General features: G+C 37.4%; 1 protein-coding gene across 1 annotated transcript in view; it reads left to right on the top strand.

The window, feature by feature from the left end:
• The first annotated feature begins 8098 nt into the window (after nucleotides 1–8098).
• Nucleotides 8099–23103, top strand: part of LOC106059062 (tyramine beta-hydroxylase-like) — a 54818-nt gene continuing 39813 nt past the window's right edge. The window contains exons 1-6 of the mRNA XM_056005858.1: nucleotides 8099–8250; nucleotides 11628–11817; nucleotides 12153–12285; nucleotides 13324–13458; nucleotides 15633–15818; nucleotides 16615–16778. Of these exons, the coding sequence (XP_055861833.1) occupies nucleotides 8240–8250; nucleotides 11628–11817; nucleotides 12153–12285; nucleotides 13324–13458; nucleotides 15633–15818; nucleotides 16615–16778 (819 nt within the window). The 5' untranslated portion in view covers nucleotides 8099–8239. The remainder of the gene's footprint in view (nucleotides 8251–11627; nucleotides 11818–12152; nucleotides 12286–13323; nucleotides 13459–15632; nucleotides 15819–16614; nucleotides 16779–23103) is intronic.

Here is a 23103-nt window from a genome sequence, read left to right as displayed (position 1 = left end):
ATCTGCGCTGGAGGTTTTTCACGCTGTATGCTGCACACACACAAAAATCAATTTAAAAAATCACAATCAAACAAAGCATTAGGTTTTATTAAAATATTGTTATCCAAATCAAACATCAACATAAAACTAAAATGCTATTTAATCTTGGATCCTTCAACTAAGGAAAACACGAGGAAACTGGAACACGCGTATAATGCGCTTATCTTATCTTTATAAGGAACATTTGTAATTTATAAGATAAGATACGATGATAAAGGGTGTAATTCTGTTATAAAATTGCTTGATTAATTGGCATTTTGTGGAGATTTAGTTTTACATTATTCCCAAATATGTTGTGGTTGTTTTAGTAATAGATGAAAAGTCAGTAGATCTAGGTCTAAATGAAGTCTTCTTAATAAATCAACCAAAAACATATAGTAACTTGTATAAATGACTTTATAAAAACGATGGATACTTGACAAATAATATTTAATCCAAAAACGAAGGGGCACAGTCCAAATGTCAACAGTTCTTAAAAGTGATGTCTCGCCATTAAAAGAGGAGTGAGTCGTTACTGTCCATTAAAATTAATCCCATCATTCCTATTCAGTTCATATTCCATAATTCCCTAGTTCCGTCTAACATAGTCTATTTATAGTCTCGTCAAATTCCCAATTAAAGTAAACCTATAACAATAGGTATCACTTAATACTTACATAGTCTTCTCTAACGAATACATTGTTGACGTTATATAGATACTACGTAATCCCAACTGGCACTAGATTTTATATATTTTGAAAAGGATATATACGACTTTTTTTTAGAGCGCCACTTCCCTTTCGAAACAATTTACAGTCTATATATATATATAAAGTATAGGAAGAAGGATTTTAGTTCGCAAACCAAGATGGGCATAAAAAAAAAGTTCATTGCCTCCGTGTGTGACAATGTCTTAGTTGAACTGATGAACTAATATGCAAATACAGACAGGCATAGCATACCTTTCATTGCTTCCCGTGTGTAAGGTATGCCAATGACTTGAGATGTAGCTTTCAGGTCCATGTGTTTATAACGAAGTGTGTTTACAATTAAAAATATCTTCAGGCATCATTCAGTCCACATTAGATCTACAAGCTTTGGGTAATACAAACAACAACAAACACCAACATGTTGTGTAATTAAAAGGTGAACACGAATCATTAATCAATTATCAGAATATTTTGGGTGTTCATATTGTTATAACTCTGCCATGCGCACCGTATTCCAGGCTAGTGCAGAAAGAAGGTGCGCACTATTAGTGACAAGTCGGATGTTGACATGAGAGAGATAACGATTTCCGCCCAAGTGAGAGCTGATGTAAAGATGCCGTGCTCAAGACATGTTGTTCTACATCAGGGGTGGGCAACCTTTTTCTACCAAGGGCCGCATTAAAAAAAATTGGGGACTGTCGGGCCGCATAATTATTTTTTTTTATTCCCAATTGAGGAATTACAACAGTTAGCAATTTCTTGAACTAATTTTACGAATAATTTTTAAATTTTGTTATTGTCTTTTTACATCATAACATTTCACCACAAATGTACAATTGTACTTAATGTGAAGCATTTAACTGTTTACATCCGTGCATAATGTTCTCTAACTGTAGAACTAGCTTACTAGTTGTTTTGTTCTTGCGACTGCTGTCAAATTACAGTCAGTGAGCATCGACCTGTTCTAACATTTCATAATTTTCAAACAAACGAAATAAAGCGTGTTCACAGATGAATTAGGTTCCGAATAATGTGACAGCTTCGCAGCAATGTTTTCTGAAGTATGGGAATACAGATTCTGGCAGTCATGAAACTTCTGTGGAATAACTCACTGGAATTACTCTTCGAAGTCATAATTTGCTTGGAGGTATGTCATCTGGAGCTGAATCAGCTTCTGCATTAAATCGTGAGCTGAGGGTATTGAAAACTAGTTCCAAGATCTTGACGTCTTAAAATTTGCTTTCAAACTCCACAATCAAGGAATCCAAATAAGTCTTGTAATTTCATCAATTTCACTAGAAATAGTTTCACCTTTCAGCTAAAGAAAATGATAAGACCCGATTTCACTCGCTGCTTCAAAAAGTGGAATAACTTTGTTTGAAAAGATGTAAGATGCAGATACATTTCATTTGCAAACAAAACATTGCAATGTCTCCAAAGATAAACATGAAGTTTGTCTTCAACTCTTCGTTAGAAATATTAGTAACAAAGTCACAGTCAATGTCCTTCAATGAACCTAACTATTTCTTCCTTGAGATTCCATATTCTTCTAGGCCAGCGGATGCTACTGTGTTACCGAACATCGGAATGTTGTGTTCCAAATCTTCAAGTACTTCTCAAAACTGCCAGTCATGGCCGGTAGATAATTGGAGGCCCTAGGCAAAGTGAATTAGTTGGCCTCAAATAAATTTAAAAAAATAAAAAGCTACAACAGTAAAATTATTCAATTTATCAAAAATCTATTGTACTTCAACAATAACATTAAAGACAAGTTTCGCTATTTCTTCTCTAAAATAATAAGACAGCAGTTAGTGCAATGCCCTCACCAATTGGTGACCCTAAGCAGTTTGTCTATGCCTAAGGCTGGCCCTGTGCCAATAATAAGATCATTGAGAAATCAATTCCAACAATATATTTGATATTCAATGCTTTATTTTATTAAAAAACCTGTTTTTCTTAGTCAAAACAGGATCTCCATTAGTTGTTACACTTGCCATCTTGTACATGCCGACCCAACACTTTCACCACAGTTTTTGATAGAATTGAATAAATACTGGCTTGTGTTTGTCTTTGACTGAATGTTTCGAAATATTGCCATTAAGAATAATCTTCGTTTACTTCAAACTTTTTAGAATGACGTTTTAAGACAATGTTTCTTTAGCCTCTTCATGATAAGTGATAAGAATCAAAAGTTTCAATAATTTCTAGATCTATACATATTTACAATTATTTATTTAAATATATTTGAATCTTTATATGTGTAATGTGTGGGAACACCTGATTTCTTTAGGCGTCGGCGGGCCGCATAAAACACTTCGGCGTGCCGCATGTGGCCCACGGGCGTAATTTGCCCACCCCTGTTCTACATGTATTTGTGATGTCCTGTAAATAAACATCGATGTGTCTCGTTGAATTTGCCTCCCTTCAGTTATTACAATATATTACAAGAGTGTTACGTGACCAGCACATTGTTAGATATTACTTTGGCTTACAAATGGCTGGTTGGCAGTCAAGAGCTAATTCACTTTGTAACCAGGCTCAATATCAGAGTGGACATCAAATGGTCGAAGCAAAATAAACAAAAAAAAAATAATGAGTGTTATGACAAGTGGGCAGACTTTCTCCCAAACGCCAGGAATTTACCTCTTCACCTACCTCTCAACTTGAAGAGCTTTGCTTTCTGAAAGGTTCTAGAGGTCACCATTAGATGTATTCTGTTACTTGAATCCCCCTACTCTAGTCTGTTCTAGAGGTCACCATTAGATGTATTCTGTTACTTGAATCCCCCTACTCTAGTCTGTTCTAGAGGTCACCATTAGATGTATTCTGTTACTTGAATCCCCCTACTCTAGTCTGTTCTAGAGGGAAACCAGAGGGAAACAGCACACTGTACCACCTTACACCAGAACAGCACACTGTACCACCTCACACCAGAACAGCACACTGTACCACCTTACACCAGAACAGCACACTGTACCACCTTACACCAGAACAGCACACTGTACCACCTTACACCAGAACAGCACACTGTACCACCTTACACCAGAACAGCACACTGTACCACCTTACACCAGAACAGCACACTGTACCACCTTACACCAGAACAGCACACTGTACCACCTCACACCAGAACAGCACACTGTACCACCTCACACCAGAACAGCACACTGTACCACCTCACACCAGAACAGCACACTGTACCACCTCACACCAGAACAGCACACTGTACCACCTTACACCAGAACAGCACACTGTACCACCTCACACCAGAACAGCACACTGTACCACCTCACACCAGAACAGCACACTGTACCACCTCACACCAGAACAGCACACTGTACCACCTTACACCAGAAGGGCCGCTATACAGGACGGTCCATTAGAGCAGTGATTTCCAAAGTGGTCTATATAGACTAGGGGTGCATAGGATAGTTGCTCCGGCTCCGGCTTCTGCCGAATATTCGGCATTTTTATCACTATTCGACGATATTCGGCTCCAGTCGAATATCACTACTGGAAAGTTGGCCGGATAGTAAAAAGTACACCTATTTAATAGGCATAAAGTGGACCTCGTTCCATTAATGTCTGTTGTAGAATGTATTAATATTTATATTAAAATAAAGTAATGTGCTTAAAAATAGAGCCTTTATGAATGTGCACCAAACATCGTTTATTATAAAGTCAAGGCGTGTTAATATGAATAGAAATGAAACTTTACATCATAAATGCGCTTTACATACAGAGCAGCAATGGCTGGCACATTTTTTCAATTTGTCTTGACCTTTGAGTAGGTTAGTTAGCATGTTAACATGTTATATTCCTTGACTACGTCACGCTGTCCAGACGTCTGTTTAGCTGTGCAGGTATATCTCCAGAGGTAGAGATGAACTCCCACCCCCCTTTTTATTTGTTTAGTCCATAACATTGAGTTCATTGATAGACAGACCACAAGTTAAATACGATGGACTTATGTTTAATGTTAGCGTATCGACACTCTCTAGAGGTCATACCTTTTGAGAGAACTGAGCTTGTTTACTAAATCTTTATTAAGGGGCTGGACTACAAGAGGCACACCTCCTCAAGGGTAACCAGGTATATTTCCAGAGGTATAGATAAACAACTCCCACCCCTATTATTTGTTTAGTCCGTCACATTGAGTTCATTGATTGATAGGTGACCACAAGTCAGATACGATGGACGTAAGCACTCTCTAGAGGTCACACGAGGGAACTAGGTTTGTTTACTTAGTAAAAATTCCTAATTAGGGGCTGGACTTCAAGCCACACATCTACATGGGTAACCTGACAAAGAGTTTGCTTATTGGAGAAAAATCTGAATCACGTGGCTAGACTAGAGGCCACACCTTTACACGTGTGCCGAATTACTTGGATATAAATCTCAATAAGTAAGCTGGACTAAAGATCACACAACTTAACGAGTGACACAAACCGCGAGATTTCATAGCCCAGTAAGCCAGTAACTAATTATTTTGTAGAAAAAAGGAAAATAAAATTAATACCAACCAATATAGGTATGCTATTTAACAGTTTCTTAAAATGTTCCGCAACGCAAGTTATTTACAAGACACTTAGGTATTCGACTCCGGCCCCGGCTTCGGCTGAATATAATTTTTTTACTATTTGGCAATATTCGGCTCCGGCCAAATATCAAAAAGTACTATCCGGTGCACCCCTAATATAGACCCCTATAGGTCTATGACCTATTATCTCGTATCTTCTAAATTTCTATCTCGTATCTTCTACATTTCTATCTCGTATCTTCTAAATTTCTATCTCATATCTTCTAAATTTCTATCTCGTTTCTTCTAAATTTCTATCTCGTATCTTCTGAATTTCTATCTCGTATCTTCTAAATTTCTATCTCGTATCTTGCAGACGATACTGAAAAAAAACACGATTATTCCTGTCCTGTACAAATAAACGATATTCTCTGATAGGGTTGGTGGTTAGCAAAGTTACATATCTCGATCTAGATATTGGTAAGTATAGAGAACATTGATTCCCTCTCTACATGAGCAATGCCCGTAATGTATTATACAAACGCAAATACATTTTTTTTTCTTAGTTCAGCAGCTGAATAGAAAACTTTTAGCTCAACAAAAGTCCACAGTCTCTCTCAGTCAACAAGCACAGCGCAGTCACCGGGTGATCTGACAAAGTAAACATTAGGCAATAGAATTAGGGCCAAGTCTATGATCTCACATGAGGTAAGTATGCAACGATTTGCGATCACAAGACGAGACCCCAAAAAAAAGCAAGCCAGAGGATGATATGATCATTTTGGTATTACTGCTACTTATTTCCGAAATGGAATAAAGAAAAGAAATTCATTAAAAAATACTTTAAAAAAAAAGGCAATACCTCCTCTGTGCAACATATTGGTTTTCTCTTAAAAATTTATGAACAATGGAACATTTTTTGTATCCTCCCCCCTCCCCCATTCTTCCCGTAAATAAATCCTGGTAATGCGAATGTATAGATCTAGTACACTTTATAGTACTCCACTAATAGGCATTGATGGTCCACTGCATCAGTGGATTAAAGATTTTCTGATAGGGAGAGAACAAACTGTAATCATAAATGGCTCTAAATCAACATCAATCAACAGTATACTCAGGCGTACCTTAAGGAACAGTCTTAGGTCCACTACTATTTTTAATTTACATAAACGATTTACCGAATTATTTTACTTCAGGAACAAAAGTTAGATTATTCGAGAACGATTGCATAATACATAGAACAATAAAAACAACACAAGATACAGAAATTTTACAAAGAGAATTAGATGAACTACACAAATGGGAATCAAATTGGAGCATGTCTTTCCACCTAGTAAAAATGCTAGTTATTAAGAGTAACAAAAAAACTAAAACAAATTAATTCCTCGTATCTTATTCATGGTAAACCAGTAACATAGACTAAAAATACAAAATACCTAGGTGTTATAATAAATGAAAAACTGTCATGGAATCCCCATATTGACGAAGCTATCAAAAAATCAAACAAAGCATTAGGGTTTATTAAAAGAAATTTCTATAAATCAAATAAGAACATAAAACTAAAATGTTATTTAACCTTGGTTAGGCCAATAATAGAATATGCATCCTCTGTTTGGGACCCCTCATTTCAAGATAACATTAAGAAACTGGAAAGACACAAAATAGAGCAGTGAGATTCATAACAAACGAATATTCACACTTGACTAGAGTAACACCTTTAGTAAAATCACTAAATTTAGAAAGCCTTCAGGACAGAAGGCTCAAAAGTAAAGTAGCAATAATACATAAAACGGATGCATATTCTATTATTGGCCTAACCAAGGTTAAATAACATTTTAGTTTTATGTTCTTATTTGATTTATAGAAATTTCTTTTAATAAATCCTAATGCTTTGTTTGATTTTTTTGTAGTTTCATCAATATGTGGATTCCATGACAGTTTTTCATTTATTATAACACCTAGGTATTTTATTATTGTATATTGTATATGGAATGAGGAATGTGCCTTTATCTTTGTGTCTTTCTGAGTATTTAATTAAATTTTGTTTTTGTATTTTAAGATTATGGTTCAGTGTTTTTTGTATCATTGCTACTTTACTTTTGAGTCTTCTATCCTGAAGGCTTTCTAAATTTAGTGATTTTACTAAAGGTGTTACTCTAGTCAAATGTGAATATTCGTTGCAAATTCTCCATGGGAACAAACAAAACAAAACAAAACAAAACCTCTGGAATATGGACACGGATGTCGAAAACGATTCTAACGATTTTCTTAAAAAAATAAAAATTGACAGTTTATGTTTGTCTTTGGGAATAGAATTACTAACTGATTGGCCACACAAGGAAAACTTTTGTAAGTTTGTATCTGTATGCTTATCACCAAACTAGAAATTTATGTACCTTTATATGTAGATCCAGTTTTCTAGTCTAGACCACTGTCTTTTAATGACGCCATGGCTGGATCAGGATATTTTCCCGTGGGTGGGTGGTATTATATTGGGACTGGGTAAAAAATGTTCAATTAAAAAAAAAACTATCATTCATTAGTTATTAAGATTAAAGTAATCGCTTTTACTACAGTCATCAGCTTCATAAAGGAGGAGTTGTCTTTTTTTTTTATTTTAAAATACATTGTTTTAAATATTTTACTTGCTCATTTACAATCAAACTAAAGAGAGGACTTTATAGTATGGAAATGTAAAGGGATATTTCAGTCTCATGCTGTGAATCAAATGAACTATTTGTAGCTTTACTCTTTAGACTACCTTTTATTTTCTAACCCTCTCCCCACTGAATTTTCAATGTATTCCAGTAGTCCCACGCCACTCCTTACAACATGTCTCCTCTTTCAATGAGACTATCACATGACCAGATTCACTTTTGAACACATATAAAAGATCAGCCTCGGTGTGTTCGAAGCAGGAACAAAAGCCAGTGAAGCATATTTTCATAGGAGTTCCGATCTGATCTTAGCTCAACTGTAACCAAGGAGGACAATGATATACAGGTAACTGGAATGCATTTAACGCTATTGCATTGAAAAAACACACCAACTTTTGCCAGGTGCTATTAACTTTTCCCCACTTTTTTTATATACGAACATCAGCATTGTGTGCTATTCATTTTTAGCTTTTTCATCATAAGAATCCTTGGGCCCTGGGCCTCTTTTCTTTTTCTTGCCTCTTTTTGACTGTTTCTTTCACCTCTTTTTTTTTTTTTTGGGGGGGGGGTTCATGCCTTGTTTTAAAAATAAATTTTATTTAAAAACAGTTATCAAATTATTTTATATTAATACTAATACAAACGAAATTATATAAAACAAATTCTTATGAAGAAATTATTTTTAAACAGATATATTCCAACACCGTATGACCGTGGAGTAGACTGCAGCATACGTTTCAGAAGAGGATGATTGTGTCATTTTAAAATAATTTGGAGCAAAAAAAAAATCATGAAATTTCAAAACGAAATAATGTTAAATTGTTTTTTTTTTTTTTTTTTTTTTTATTTTTTTGCAAAAATTTTTCCTCTCAAGAGCCCAAGACAAAGGACCTCCATCCTATATCATCAGGAACTCTCTGGGGTCTGTTAGAGCTACAAAAGTATACAGAGAATAAACCAATTAGGTTTATAAAATGACACATAATTTTATTTTAAAGAGTACTTAGGATATATACAGTGAAAATGTTAACAATAGATTATTGGGTAGAACAACAAAGTAATAAAAATTGTACATGAAATGATATTTAAACATTTTAACATCTTAGTCACATTTTTTTCTTTGTCTCCATTGCTTTGGGTTTCGGACACATACATACATATACATACATACACACACATCTATATTTTGTTTCTTTTATTTTTTCCCTAGATATGTCAAATTTTGATTTCCTTCTTCGAAATTTGAAACACTTATTAACCTACCCCCCACCCCTTTTTCTCTTTCAACTTGTATGAGTGTTTTATGTTATTTATTGTGTTTTTTAAATGAAATTTCTGATAACAGTGTTAATGTTGTGTATGAAATTGGGAGGTGGTTCCACTATATTTGCTAAGTAGATTATCTTCGGGATGACCAAGTTCTTTATAATATAGCCATAGGCATAAATAAATATAGACTGGAAGTATTAAGCTATTTTTATTTGGGGGAAGTCAAATCTGTTTTATGTACTATATCTATGTGAAAAAAAAAATGGCGGCAATTGAGCTATAAATTCTAGGACTAACATTTCAGCCAATATATAATTATGATCTTTAGTTTTGAAAAGTACAAAACTGCCATATTCCCAATATTAGGCCTATGCCTTTGTTTCATAATCATAGACATAGTCAAATATATATAGGTTTGTGATGTGGATCTATGTTTGTTGACATATGGCTTCTTTATTAATGTATGGCGGTCGTCTTATCGATTCAAATTGTTAGAATTAGTTTTTAGTCAAAAAAAGTCAAAGAAAATGAACAGAACGTGCTCTAATGTTCGTAGTACGATAGGCCAAGGATAAATTCTAAAGGTTGAAAAAAAATTGAATATTATACACAGTAACTTTCAGTTTCAGTAAGTCAGAATAATTCAGTATCACTGTGACTGTGAACTGTGACTGTCACTAATTTAATATTGATAGATCTAAATCTAAAAAATATGACTAATATTTGTAATAACTAGGTCTAATACTTTTCATACTTTTTACTACTAACTATTAAACTAGTCAGTCTATCATCTATGCATGCAGACTAGATCTAGTATAAGTATAGATCATAGATCTAGTGACAATCTAGTCCTAGACTATTTATATACTAACTGTAACTAACTATAGACTAGACTATACAGATTACAATTATAGTTTATAGTATAGTAGTATAGTACTAGTAGTAAGTAGGCCTAGTATTTTTTTTACTATAGTATTTATATAGACTAGATCTAAATCTAGTATTTAAAACTATTTATAATTATTTTAATTATGTAAATTTAATAGATTTGGTAGGCACGATTAGAGATATAATAATACAGAAGGGGTTCTATCAATTATATAGGTTATGGCTGAAAAAAAACAACAACTATAATTACTTTTAATTTTACACTTCTCATAACTGCTGTATAACTCATACAAACTTATCTTTTCCCAAATGTTTCCCATAATAATTTTTACTTTATCGTCCAGTCTATATATATATATGTCTATGAATATAGCTCTCCCAAATATGGATGTCGCCTTATATTGAAAAACTTTAATCACATTCTTTGTGTGGGCCTGAATCTCCAGTCACTTTTTTTTGCAGTAGTGTGCTGGGTTTCTGGTCCACACGATGCCCCATATTTTTATTTATTTTTCTATTTCAAGGTTAAAGGGGATGTTGGGGGGGGGGGGGGTCCCACCTACCAAGTGCCATAATGGAGAATCTATTTATATTTATTTTGGACCCTCTCGCCCTCACAAATAATGTAAATTTCTCTATAATTTTAGCTATATATTTTCTGAGGTGGGGAAAAGGGTGGTATTATCAGCATAGTCTTTAATTTTTATTATGGGCGTTGGACCGGGGATTTTATTCCTAAAATTTCTTAGTGTAACCTAATATTCTCTAACAGGGTTCTAGGCCATGGGTGTATAAAAGGGGGGATAAGGGGGAGCCTTGCCTAACAGATCTTCTAATGGGAATCCTACTGCTAAGTGTCTGATTTATTAAAAGTTGGTTTGTGGCCTCGGTGTAGACCAGCTTAACTATTTGTCAACGTCTTGTCTATGTCTTGTATTTTAAATCAGTAGCTATGATCAATTCTGTCAAAGGCTTTCTCATGGTAAGAGGTGGTTCAGTTTTTCTATAGTTTTGTCGGGCTTACTTTATTACTGGACTTGTCCAATCAGATGAGTTATAAGGGTTATAACTCTTTAAAAAATCATTTCTGTCAGTAGTTTATAGTTGGTGTTTAAAAGGGAAATTGGTCTTAAGTTGTTTTTTTTTTTTTTTGGTAATAATGTGATGTATGCTAGATTAAAATATTTAGATGTCTGTCCAAATGTATCGTTTATAATGCGGTCCTTTGTGTGATAACTAGGATCTTTCTGTAGTATCTAAATCCCATAGCTAGGATCTTTCTGTAGTATCTTAATCCCATAGCTAGGATCTTTCTGTAGTATCTTAATCCCATAGCTAGGATCTTTCTGTAGTATCTTAATCCCATAGCTAGGATCCTCCTGTCTAGTTACGCAGTCACCTTCAAAGATACAAAGAAATAAATCAAATTAAAAAAAATATAAATACATAGAGTCTACATTTACAATAATAAACATTTGAAAAAATGAATGTGTAGAAAAGATTTTTAAAAGCAACTAACATTAATGAAGGTCTTCTATAATGTGTATGTCTTTTCTCCCCCTATAGAAGACTATTAGTAGTGCTGCTGTTCTATTGTGCCTCGGCCTTCAGAAGCTATAAGACTAAAATCCCTAACGGAAACTTGGTGCCCCACCCTTGCAAAGCTAACACCTTGTGGGAGGGTGTCGGTCACTTCATTGACGCTGGAACTGGACCTCGGAATGCATTCGGCAACGATTTTGATAATGAAGGCCATGTAAGTAAAGTTTAGTAGATCTAGTCTAGTCAAAGTAATAAAAATGATGTTTTAATAGAATCAATTTTTTTTTGCAATAATTCACATGTAGGGATGTAGGCCAATAGTTCGAGGAAAACCTATTCATGCCTCGGGAATACTAGTGTTTCGCGAAACATAGTTTGAGAAATACTGTCTTAATGTGTTAAGCCTCTTTCTTGGCAATAAGCTACTGGTCTCCACTGGTCAATGGTTGGAAGTTGCAGGTCAGTGTTCTATGACGATTGGTCTCGGCTGAAGTGACATCTAGACTTGAACTCCCAGGTCAAATAAATCCATTAAAATCTTATCTCTAGGTTTGGACTCAGAGCTTATGTCGTAAAGACTCTGATGGGGACGGCCGTACCAACGGTGAGGAGTTAGGTGATCCTTATTGTCTTTGGAAAGAAAACAGCATCCCGACACAGAGCTACGGTATTACTCATCCAGGTAGGACTTTGTAAGGTTTCAAAGTTTTAATTATTTTATTTCTAAGTTCCTAGCACACCGTTTTCTATTCCCAGCTCTTCATGTTTGTCACTTCATAAGGCACTCACACAGTTCACGTTACGCCATGACCAAAATGTCTTTCATTCCCATATTTTGACAGACAAATCAAATAGAAGTAGTATATGGCTGCCTGGTCGTGCGGCTTGCGCGCTGGACTGTCGTTCAGAGTTATCGATGGTCCAGGGTTTAAACCCTGCCCGCTCCCCTCTCCCGTCGTCCTGCGGGAGGTTTGGACTAGGAAGTAAATTATCTTCAACTCTGAAGGTACACCCGAAACATGTAAAACATTTTACAAGTCAACTAACTGGAGAAAAACATTTGTGGAGTGTTTACAGTGTTTACGTGTTGATGTTTGACTTTTTGGTGCTGTTTAACATTGGCGCAGGTTTAACAATTTGAACAAAAAACAACAGTATAATACATGCTATCAGTGTAAACGTGCTAAGGGTTGACCTATTTGTCTTGTAAGTTTCAGACGTCTTATCAGATGTCTAGTGTAGAAACACTCTGCAGGACAGCAGGGGGGATAACTGATGGCAGGTTCTAGGTCGTGATCGACAGTCCGATGTGCTTCCTTCACAGCCACCGTGCAATCTTCTTCTAGTGAATATATCAAACGTTCTTTCTACATCCTACGCGTATCTTTAAATTCTGTTAATTTTTGGGGTTTTCTTGGCTGATTCAGACAACCGTTCCATTCTACAATGGCTCTAGGGAAGAAGTTCTTGTACAAATTTTCCTCGCATATGGAATAAGAAACTTGCTTTTATTTTTGTTACAAATTAAAATTCGGCCCTGGCAGGCTTAATATTAAACTATGCTCGTAAAATAAAACATTTCATGCACCAACGATCTTCTAGTCTCTCTAATGTAGAGGAAGAAAACTTCTCAGTCATCTATACTTTTAAAATATTTGCGACCGATAAAAATCTACCGCATATCCTTACAAACATGTAACCCATTGAATATTATTTTCAGGTATCTGTGACCCATGGGATTCTCAAATATGTCTTCATAAAAATGTAACCCATTCACTATACAAGACACAAGGAGACTGGATTAATGCTGTGTGCAAAGCTGGAGAATTTATTTGCCCAGCCAAAAATGAATCGGGTAATGGATGTTTTAATTTATTAATATATTTGCTATATAGTGTTATTATTTCCTGACTCCTTCGTCAGTGGAAAAGTTTATTATCTATCATCTTTATTTCTATCATAATTTAACAAGCTTATTAAGGGACGGTGGGTGTTATATTGTTAGCACAAAGGCGTCACAGAAATCTGACAGGATACCAAAACAACAACATTGGAGTTGAAGAGATCATTTTTAAAAATGCAAATAGGTCTACGATAGAAGAAATAAATAAAAATATTTTGTCAGGATAGAATATATCGCGTTCTCGTGACATCTACAGCTCATTATTCATCAGTGGGGTTCGGGCAAAGCCCCAACGCCAAAAGCATTTTCTTGCATTCTTCATTGCAGAAACGCATTCTCCTGACATCAACAGCTTGTTATCCATCAGCGGGGCTCGGGGCAAAGCCTAGACGCTAAAGGCGTTTTCTTGCATTCTTCACTGCAGTAACGCATTCTCCTGACCTAAAGCTCATTATTCATCCTATTAAAAAGGATCTTTTGAATAATGTTTTACTTGAATAATATTCTAATATGAATTTACAGGCCCTTAATACATTGCAAATAAAACCGATTTGTTCCTTGAAAAGATAAGATACCCCACATATTTAGATTAAGGCTATTAAGGATCGCCGCCAAAAAAATAATTATTCGTTAAATAATATTTAAAAACAAATGCTCATTTGTAAGTGATACATGTTGTTTGTAAGGTTGGAAAAAGGCGACTAGTATAAACCTATTTGGGTTTAGAACTCATCTCAATCGTGACTCTTATGCTGAAAAATTTGGTATGAATTCTAACTTTTCCAAAGCAAAGTCTTTCTTAAAATAATTATGATAAATCCATGTGAAATTACATAAACTCTGTCGCCATATTTGACTATTCTGTTTTAAAACGTCATGTTTTCGACTGGAAAGGGGAGGGGCGGTAGAGTGAAAACGATTAATCCTCGTTCCTTTTTATAATTTCCGCTAATGATTGCATCGGGCATTAAAGAATAGGGGGTGGGGCGACTCGATATAAGTATTTAATTTATAGCATATTAGTGGCAGATTTTTTAAAATTGTTTATAATAATTTCATAAATATAATACAAAAAGAAAAAGTATTGGTTTATCCGATGGGGGGAAGGCGATTGCTTGTATCGCCCCTCCCACCTGTTACAACCCTTTTTTCATTTTATATTTACTAATGATAACATTTGAGATTAGAGTGTGGTGCGATATAATATACAAATGGGTTCACATATTAATACGTAGCTTATATTATAAATATATTTAACACATTTTGTTTGCAAAGTATGCCATCACCCCCTCCGGACCCCACCAAAATCTGCCAACATACTAGAGGGGGTGGGCGAAATAATCTACAAATAGGTTGAAATATAAATAATTAATAATAATAATAATAATAATAATCTTTATTGTCCGTATGGAAAATGTCTTACAATTTGTGCATTACACCAAACAAAAAAACATTATAACTATAAGAAACCAAAGTGTACATTCCACCAGACTCACTCATAATTTACATGTGACAAAGTTTATACCAGATTGTTCTTATTTAATAGTATATATTGTTAACATACGTAATAAATTCGTATACAAATTATGTGAATTCTATACTAAAATTTGTCCGCCCCCCCTTTGGGGGTGGGTTCGGCCGAGTGTGTTTGTGTGGGGGGGGGGGCGATCGCCCCTTCTGCCCCCCCCCCCCTGGATCCGATAGTGGTTGAAAATGAGTTCACCCAGCTCTAATGGGTACTTGACATTAGTTAGGGAAACGTAAAGCCGGTTGGTCGTTGTTCTGGCCACATGACACCCTCGTTAACCGTGGGCAATAGAAAAAAGATGACCTTTACATCATCTGCCCTATAGATCACTAGGTCTGTAAGGGGAACTTTTTAAACAATTAGTAATTGAAAAAGTACTCATGCCTTTTAAAAATTCATGTTGAAAGATTTAAACTTTTAAAAAGAAAAATTAATTTCATTTTATCATTATTATTATTTTACTGCCCCGTGATTTTTTAAATTTTATTACTTTAAACTATCAAAACAATTCCATGAGGGCCTCCTTTGTAATCTTGTGTTTTTTTTATATTATTGTATTTAATTTTTTTTTTGCTCTGTCAAATAATGTTTTCTTTAGGTGTCAGAAGTTTAGACTTAAGAGTGGACTACAACACCAGAGTGCCAGCCAAGGCCACCACCTACATGTGCCAGATGTTTGACTTGCAGACGATGCTTCAGACGTTGGACAATCACATGGTGGCTGTTGAACCCATCATCAACACAAGGGAGATCCTGCACCACATGGTGCTGTATGGATGCGAAGGTGAAATGTTTGTTGAGGCCGACTTTCAATGTTGTAACTTTTTTTAAACTCAGTTTGGCATGCAGTAGGAGACAAGGAATTTAAGCCGAACCTGTTTTTTATTTTTTTATTTACAAAACAAAAAAAAAACACAAAACCAAAAAAATAAAATCCCGAATAGTCGACTTAGTCGTCCTAATGTTGGCGTTCAAGAATTAAGGCGTGCTGACCTATTGGTTAGCGCTTGGCTTTCGAACCGAAAGGTCTCACGTTCGAGTAGCTGTGAAGATCTTGAACTTTAGTTGTTGTTTTAATTCCACGGGCTATCAGAAATTAATTGGAGAAAGCACATAAAGTTGGTCGTTTGCTGTCCATAGGACACCCTCATTACGTTGTAGAAACAGATTAACTTAACATCACCTGCTCCAAGGATCACTCGGTCTGAAAAGAGACCATTACATTTTACTAGACCGGGTTGTGACCGGTTTGGGAAGTAATTTAAGTCTTATTTTTTTAAATTATATCTACTCACTCTGTCTGTCTGGTACACATTTTGAACACGTTATTTCTCCCACTTCCTAGTCTAGGATCAAGTTGAAAACTGTACACAATTATTATTTCTAAGAAAACATGTATAAAAAAAATATTGAATAGTGGTAATTAAATAATTTTATTTCATATTGAAGAATGAAAAATAATTTTAAGGTATTGAGATATATGTATTAAAATGTGGAGTTCTTCTCCTTAGATAACTTTGTTGTTTTTAAAAGAATGTTTTGCTTATATAATGTTTTCTTGTGTTTTCCACATTGTGAAGATAGCGAAGCAATGGTCAATGGTCCTTACGAATGTGGGATGTCCGCTGGCGCTTCGTGCCAAGATTTTCTGAGTGTCTGGACAGTTGGACTCTCTGGAGATTGTTCCCACCCCAAGGCTGGTGTGAGAATTGGTCTAAACGGTTATAAAAAAGTTGCCATTCAGGTGAGCACTGTATAAGTGTTAAAACTATTTTGAAAAGTGTTCTGAATTCCTGTTTGGTAGCAGGTCTAACAAAATGTTTGAAGGAGGAGAGAATTAAACTGAGGTTGGACGGTAGTTGGAAATAGCAGAAAAACAATAGAACAAATGATTGAAAGTTATTCTGTAATATTTTCTTCAATCTTCTGTACAACTCACTCTGCCTGTCTGTCTGCTACAACTCACTCTGCCTGTCTGTCTGCTACAACTCACTCTGCCTGTCTGTCTGCTACAACTCACTCTGCCTGTCTGTCTGCTACAACTCACTCTGCCTGTCTGACTGTTACAACTCACTCTGTCTGTCTTTCTGCTACAACTCACTCTGCCTGTCTGTCTGTCTGCTACAACTCACTCTGTCTGTCTGTCTGCTACAACTCACTCTGCCTGTCTGTCTGTCTGCTACAACTCACTCTGCCTGTCTGTTTGTCTGCTACAACTCACTCTGTCTGTCTGTCTGTTACAACTCACTCTGTCTGTCTGACTGCTACAACTCACTCTGTCTGTCTAACTGTTACAACTCACTCTGTCTGTCTGTCTGCTACAACTCACTTTGCCTGTCTGTCTGCTACAACTCACTTTGCCTGTCTGTCTGCTACAACTCCCTCTGCCTGCCTGTCTGTCTGCTACAACTCACTCTGCCTGCCTGTCTGTCTGCTACAACTCACTCTGCCTGTCTGTCTGCTACAACTCACTCTGCCTGTCTGACTGTTACAACTCACTCTGTCTGTCTGTCTGCTACAACTCACTCTGCCTGTCTGTCTGCTACAACTCACTCTGCCTGTCTGTCTGCTACAACTCACTCTGCCTGTCTGTCTGCTAAAACTCACTCTGTCTGTCTGTCTGCTACAACTCACTCTGCCTGTCTGTCTGCTACAACTCACTCTGTCTGTCTGTCTGCTACAACTCACTCTGCCTGTCTGTCTGCTACAACTCACTCTGTCTGTCTGTCTGCTACAACTCACTCTGCCTGTCTGTCTGCTACAACTCACTCTGCCTGTCTGTCTGCTAAAACTCACTCTGTCTGTCTGTCTGCTACAACTCACTCTGCCTGTCTGTCTGCTACTACTCACTCTGTCTGTCTGTCTGCTACAACTCACTCTGCCTGTCTGTCTGCTACAACACACTCTGCCTGTCTGTCTGTCTGCTACAACTCACTCTGCCTGTCTGTCTGCTAAAACTCACTCTGTCTGTCTGTCTGCTACAACTCACTCTGCCTGTTCTTCTGCTACAACTCACTCTGCCTGTCTGTCTGCTACAACTCACTCTGCCTGTCTGTCTGCTACAACTCACTCTGCCTGTCTGTCTGCTACAACTCACTCTGCCTGTCTGTCTGTCTGCTACAACTCACTCTGCCTGTCTGTCTGCTACAACTCACTCTGCCTGTCTGTCTGCTACAACTCACTCTGCCTGTCTGTCTGCTACAACTCACTCTGCCTGTCTGTCTGCTAAAACTCATTCTGCTTGTCTGTCTGCTACAACTCACTCTGCCTGTCTGTCTGCTACAACTCACTCTGCCTGTCTGTCTGCTACAACTCACTCTGTCTGTCTGTCTGCTACAACTCACTCTGCCTGTCTGTCTGCTACAACTCACTCTGCCTGTCTGTCTGCTACAACTCACTCTGCCTGTCTGTCTGTCTGCTACAACTCACTCTGCCTGTCTGTCTGCTACAACTCACTCTGCCTGTCTGTCTGTCTGCTACAATTCACTCTGCCTGTCTGTCTGCTACAACTCACTCTGCCTGTCTGTCTGTCTGCTACAACTCACTCTGCCTGTCTGTCTGCTACAACTCACTCTGCATGTCTGTCTGCTACAACTCACTCTGCCTGTCTGTCTGCTACAACTCACTCTGCCTGTCTGTCTGCTACAACTCACTCTGCCTGTCTGTCTGCTACAACTCACTCTGCCTGTCTGTCTGCTACAACTCACTCTGTCTGTCTGTCTGCTACAACTCACTCTGCCTGTCTGTCTGCTACAACTCACTCTGCCTGTCTGTCTGCTACAACTCACTCTGCCTGTCTGTGTGCTACAACTTACTCTGCCTGTCTGTCTGCTACAACTCACTCTGCCTGTCTGTCTGCTACAACTCACTCTGCCTGTCTGTCTGCTACAACTCACTCTGCCTGTCTGTCTGCTACAACTCACTCTGCCTGTCTGTCTGCTACAACTCACTCTGCCTGTCTGTCTGCTACAACTCACTCTGCCTGTCTGTCTGCTACAACTCACTCTGCCTGTCTGTCTGTCTGCTACAACTCACTCTGCCTGTCTGTCTGCTACAACTCACTCTGCCTGTCTGTCTGTCTGCTACAACTCACTCTGCCTGTCTGTCTGCTACAACTCACTCTGCCTGTCTGTCTGCTACAACTCACTCTGCCTGTCTGTCTGCTACAACTCACTCTGCCTGTCTGTCTGCTACAACTCACTCTGCCTGTCTGTCTGCTACAACTCACTCTGCCTGTCTGTCTGCTACAACTCACTCTGCCTGTCTGTCTACTACAACTTACTCTGCCTGTCTGTCTGCTACAACTTACTCTGCCTGTCTGTCTGCTACAACTCACTCTGCCTGTCTGTCTGCTACAACTTACTCTGCCTTTCTGTCTGCTACAACTCACTCTGCCTGTCTGTCTGCTACAACTCACTCTGCCTGTCTGTCTGCTACAACTCACTCTGTCTGTCTGTCTGCTACAACTCACTCTGCCTGTCTGTCTGCTACAACTCACTCTGCCTGTCTGTCTGCTACAACTCACTCTGCCTGTCTGTGTGCTACAACTCACTCTGCCTGTCTGTCTGCTACAACTCACTCTGACTGTCTGTCTGCTACACATTTGTAAGACGTTATCTCTTCCACTTCCCATTTTCGGATCAAGTTGAAACTTTGCACAATCATTTGTCGCTCCTAGCAAAACATGAATTAATGAAATAATTAACCAATTAGTTAATTAGATTGTTTTATATCAAAAATGGAAAAAATGTTCACAGTACTGAGAGTTGTGGTTGTAAATGTAGATTTGTTCTCTTTAGATAATCTTTGTGTTTTTTTTTCAAGTATTTTTTTTTAAATTTCTTAACATGTAAACAGAAAAAAAATTTCGAGTCAGTGACTTAACACATCCCAACACCTCTGCCCAACATTGTAGGAGGGCTGCCTGGTCGTGTGGCTTGCACTTGGAACTGTCGTCATGATGGGCCCGAGCTTAAGCCCCTATTGCAAGTAGGGGCTGCTCTAGGCTGTAATAACCTTCATTTCTGAACTAACGCTGAAAGCGAAAGTTGTTAAACAGAACAAGGTTTTACTGATGTCAACTTTTATAGGCGAGCCTGTTCGCGAACAAGGAGGAAGAACTCTGCTTTGAGAAAGCAGAGGCGGCTTTAACAAAATCGCCGGACCCTGAGTGTCATATGCGGGGCCTAACTCCATTTCAAAATATCATGCTCAGAGCTTTCATGGTAAAGTGCTAAAAGTAAGAAAAAATATGCAAAAGGAAAGAAAAGTGCTAACAAAACGAAAAAGTGGTAAAAAAAAAAGTGCTAAAAGAACAAACAAGCAAAATATAAAACAATCCTTTAAAAAAAAACGTATCCAAAGGGGAAGAACTCCGACCTTAAACGATATCTACCAATAATGTACAATCTGTTTCCCTTATTCAATATCACACAAAATAATTTATTACCAATAAATAATTGACTAATTGATTATTTTTGTTTATTGATCCATGTTTTGTTAAGTACAATAAATACTTGTTCAAAGTATCAACTTGATCGGAGAATGCGTGAGGGAGAAATAGCGTTAACAATTATTTAAGGGGACTAATCCCAACAAATGTAGCAATATCTGTGAATACATAAGTATTAGTTTCCCTTGTTACTATTACACAAAATAATGAATTACCAGTAATTAATTATCTAATTGGTTACTTTTTTTTTTTAATGATTCGTTTCTTGTCTATCAATGTATAGTGGGTGTGGGAGAAATAACGTGTACACAATTTTTACCAGACAGACAGACAAAGTGAGTTAATATATATTAAATTATAGCTCTTATATATAATATAGCTATATTCATGCTTATAGCATGCTCAGAGCGCTATGGTCCAATCTCATTTGTGGACCAGCTGGGGGGGGGGGTATCGGGGAGAAGGTTTTCCGTGTGGCCTTTAGGCGCTCAGTAAACACAACTCTGCTCGAGTCGGGTGCAGAACCTCGAGCCGCCCCCTTCATAGGTACCCAAGCCAAATTCAAGTGTACTTAGCCTCTCGACCAAGCTTTGTAAAAAAAAAAAAAAAAAAATGACTTTAAATTATTTTTATATATGGTCCCGTGAATCTAGTAGGGCTACTTGCATTAATTCATGAAAAGTTTATCATAAACCATTTTTTATATACCCAGCTTCATAGATGAGACAGATAGTTGGAACACAGACAGGGGCGTAGCTAGGAATTTTCCATCGTTTGGGGGCCCGGGGGGCTTAACCTCTTTTTAATGTAAAAAAACCCACTCATTTGGCAGCCCCCCCCCCTCAAGTCAGGGCCGGGGGGATTTTCAAATTCTCCCCCCTCTCCAGCTACGCCACTGAACACAGACTGTGATGGTTCCAAGCTTGAGATGTGTCAGTAGACTCGTTAGCGGCAATTAAATAGCTACTAACTGCGGTATCAGATATGTCAGTAGACTCGATAGCGGCAATTAAATAGCTACTAACTGTGGTATCAGATATGTCAGTAGACTCGTTAGCGGCAATTAAATAGCTACTAACTGTGGTATCAGATATGTCAGTAGACTCGATAGCGGCAATTAAATAGCTACTAACTGTGGTATCAGATATGTCAGTAGACTCGTTAGCGGCAATTAAATAGCTACTAACTGCGGTATCAGATGTGTCAGTAGACTCGTTAGCGGCAATTAAATAGCTACTAACTGTGGTATCAGATATGTCAGTAGACTCGATAGCGGCAATTAAATAGCTACTAACTGTGGTATCAGATATGTCAGTAGACTCGTTAGCGGCAATTAAATAGCTACTAACTGCGGTATCAGATGTGTCAGTAGACTCGTTAGCGGCAATTAAATAGCTACTAACTGTGGTATCAGATATGTCAGTAGACTCGTTAGCGGCAATTAAATAGCTACTAACTGTGGTATCAGATATGTCAGTAGACTCGTTAGCGGCAATTAAATAGCTACTAACTGTGGTATCAGATATGTCAGTAGACTCGTTAGCGGCAATTAAATAGCTACTAACTGTGGTATCAGATATGTCAGTAGACTCGTTAGCGGCAATTAAATAGCTACTAACTGTGGTATCAGATATGTCAGTAGACTCGATAGCGGCAATTAAATAGCTACTAACTGTGGTATCAGATATGTCAGTAGACTCGTTAGCGGCAATTAAATAGCTACTAACTGCGGTATCAGATGTGTCAGTAGACTCGTTAGCGGCAATTAAATAGCTACTAACTGCGGTATCAGATATGTCAGTAGACTCGTTAGCGGCAATTAAATAGCTACTAACTGTGGTATCAGATATGTCAGTAGACTCGTTAGCGGCAATTAAATAGCTACTAACTGTGGTATCAGATATGTCAGTAGACTCGTTAGCGGCAATTAAATAGCTACTAACTGTGGTATCAGATATGTCAGTAGACTCGTTAGCGGCAATTAAATAGCTACTAACTGTGGTATCAGATATGTCAGTAGACTCATTAGCGGCAATTAAATAGCTACTAACTGCGGTATCAGATATGTCAGTAGACTCGTTAGCGGCAATTAAATAGCTACTAACTGTGGTATCAGATATGTCAGTAGACTCATTAGCGGCAATTAAATAGCTACTAACTGTGGTATCAGATATGTCAGTAGACTCGTTAGCGGCAATTAAATAGCTACTAACTGTGGTATCAGATATGTCAGTAGACTCATTAGCGGCAATTAAATAGCTACTAACTGTGGTATCAGATGTGTCAGTAGACTCGTTAGCGGCAATTAAATAGCTACTAACTGTGGTATCAGATATGTCAGTAGACTCATTAGCGGCAATTAAATAGCTACTAACTGTGGTATCAGATATGTCAGTAGACTCGTTAGCGGCAATTAAATAGCTACTAACTGTGGTATCAGATATGTCAGTAGACTCATTAGCGGCAATTAAATAGCTACTAACTGTGGTATCAGATATGTCAGTAGACTCGTTAGCGGCAATTAAATAGCTACTAACTGTGGTATCAGATATGTCAGTAGACTCGTTAGCGGCAATTAAATAGCTACTAACTGTGGTATCAGATATGTCAGTAGACT

This window comes from Biomphalaria glabrata, chromosome 12 (assembly GCF_947242115.1).
Source record: "Biomphalaria glabrata chromosome 12, xgBioGlab47.1, whole genome shotgun sequence".
NCBI lineage: Eukaryota > Metazoa > Mollusca > Gastropoda > Planorbidae > Biomphalaria > Biomphalaria glabrata.
Note: the sequence above shows the minus strand (reverse complement) of the source record. Positions and strands in the feature narration are given on the sequence as shown.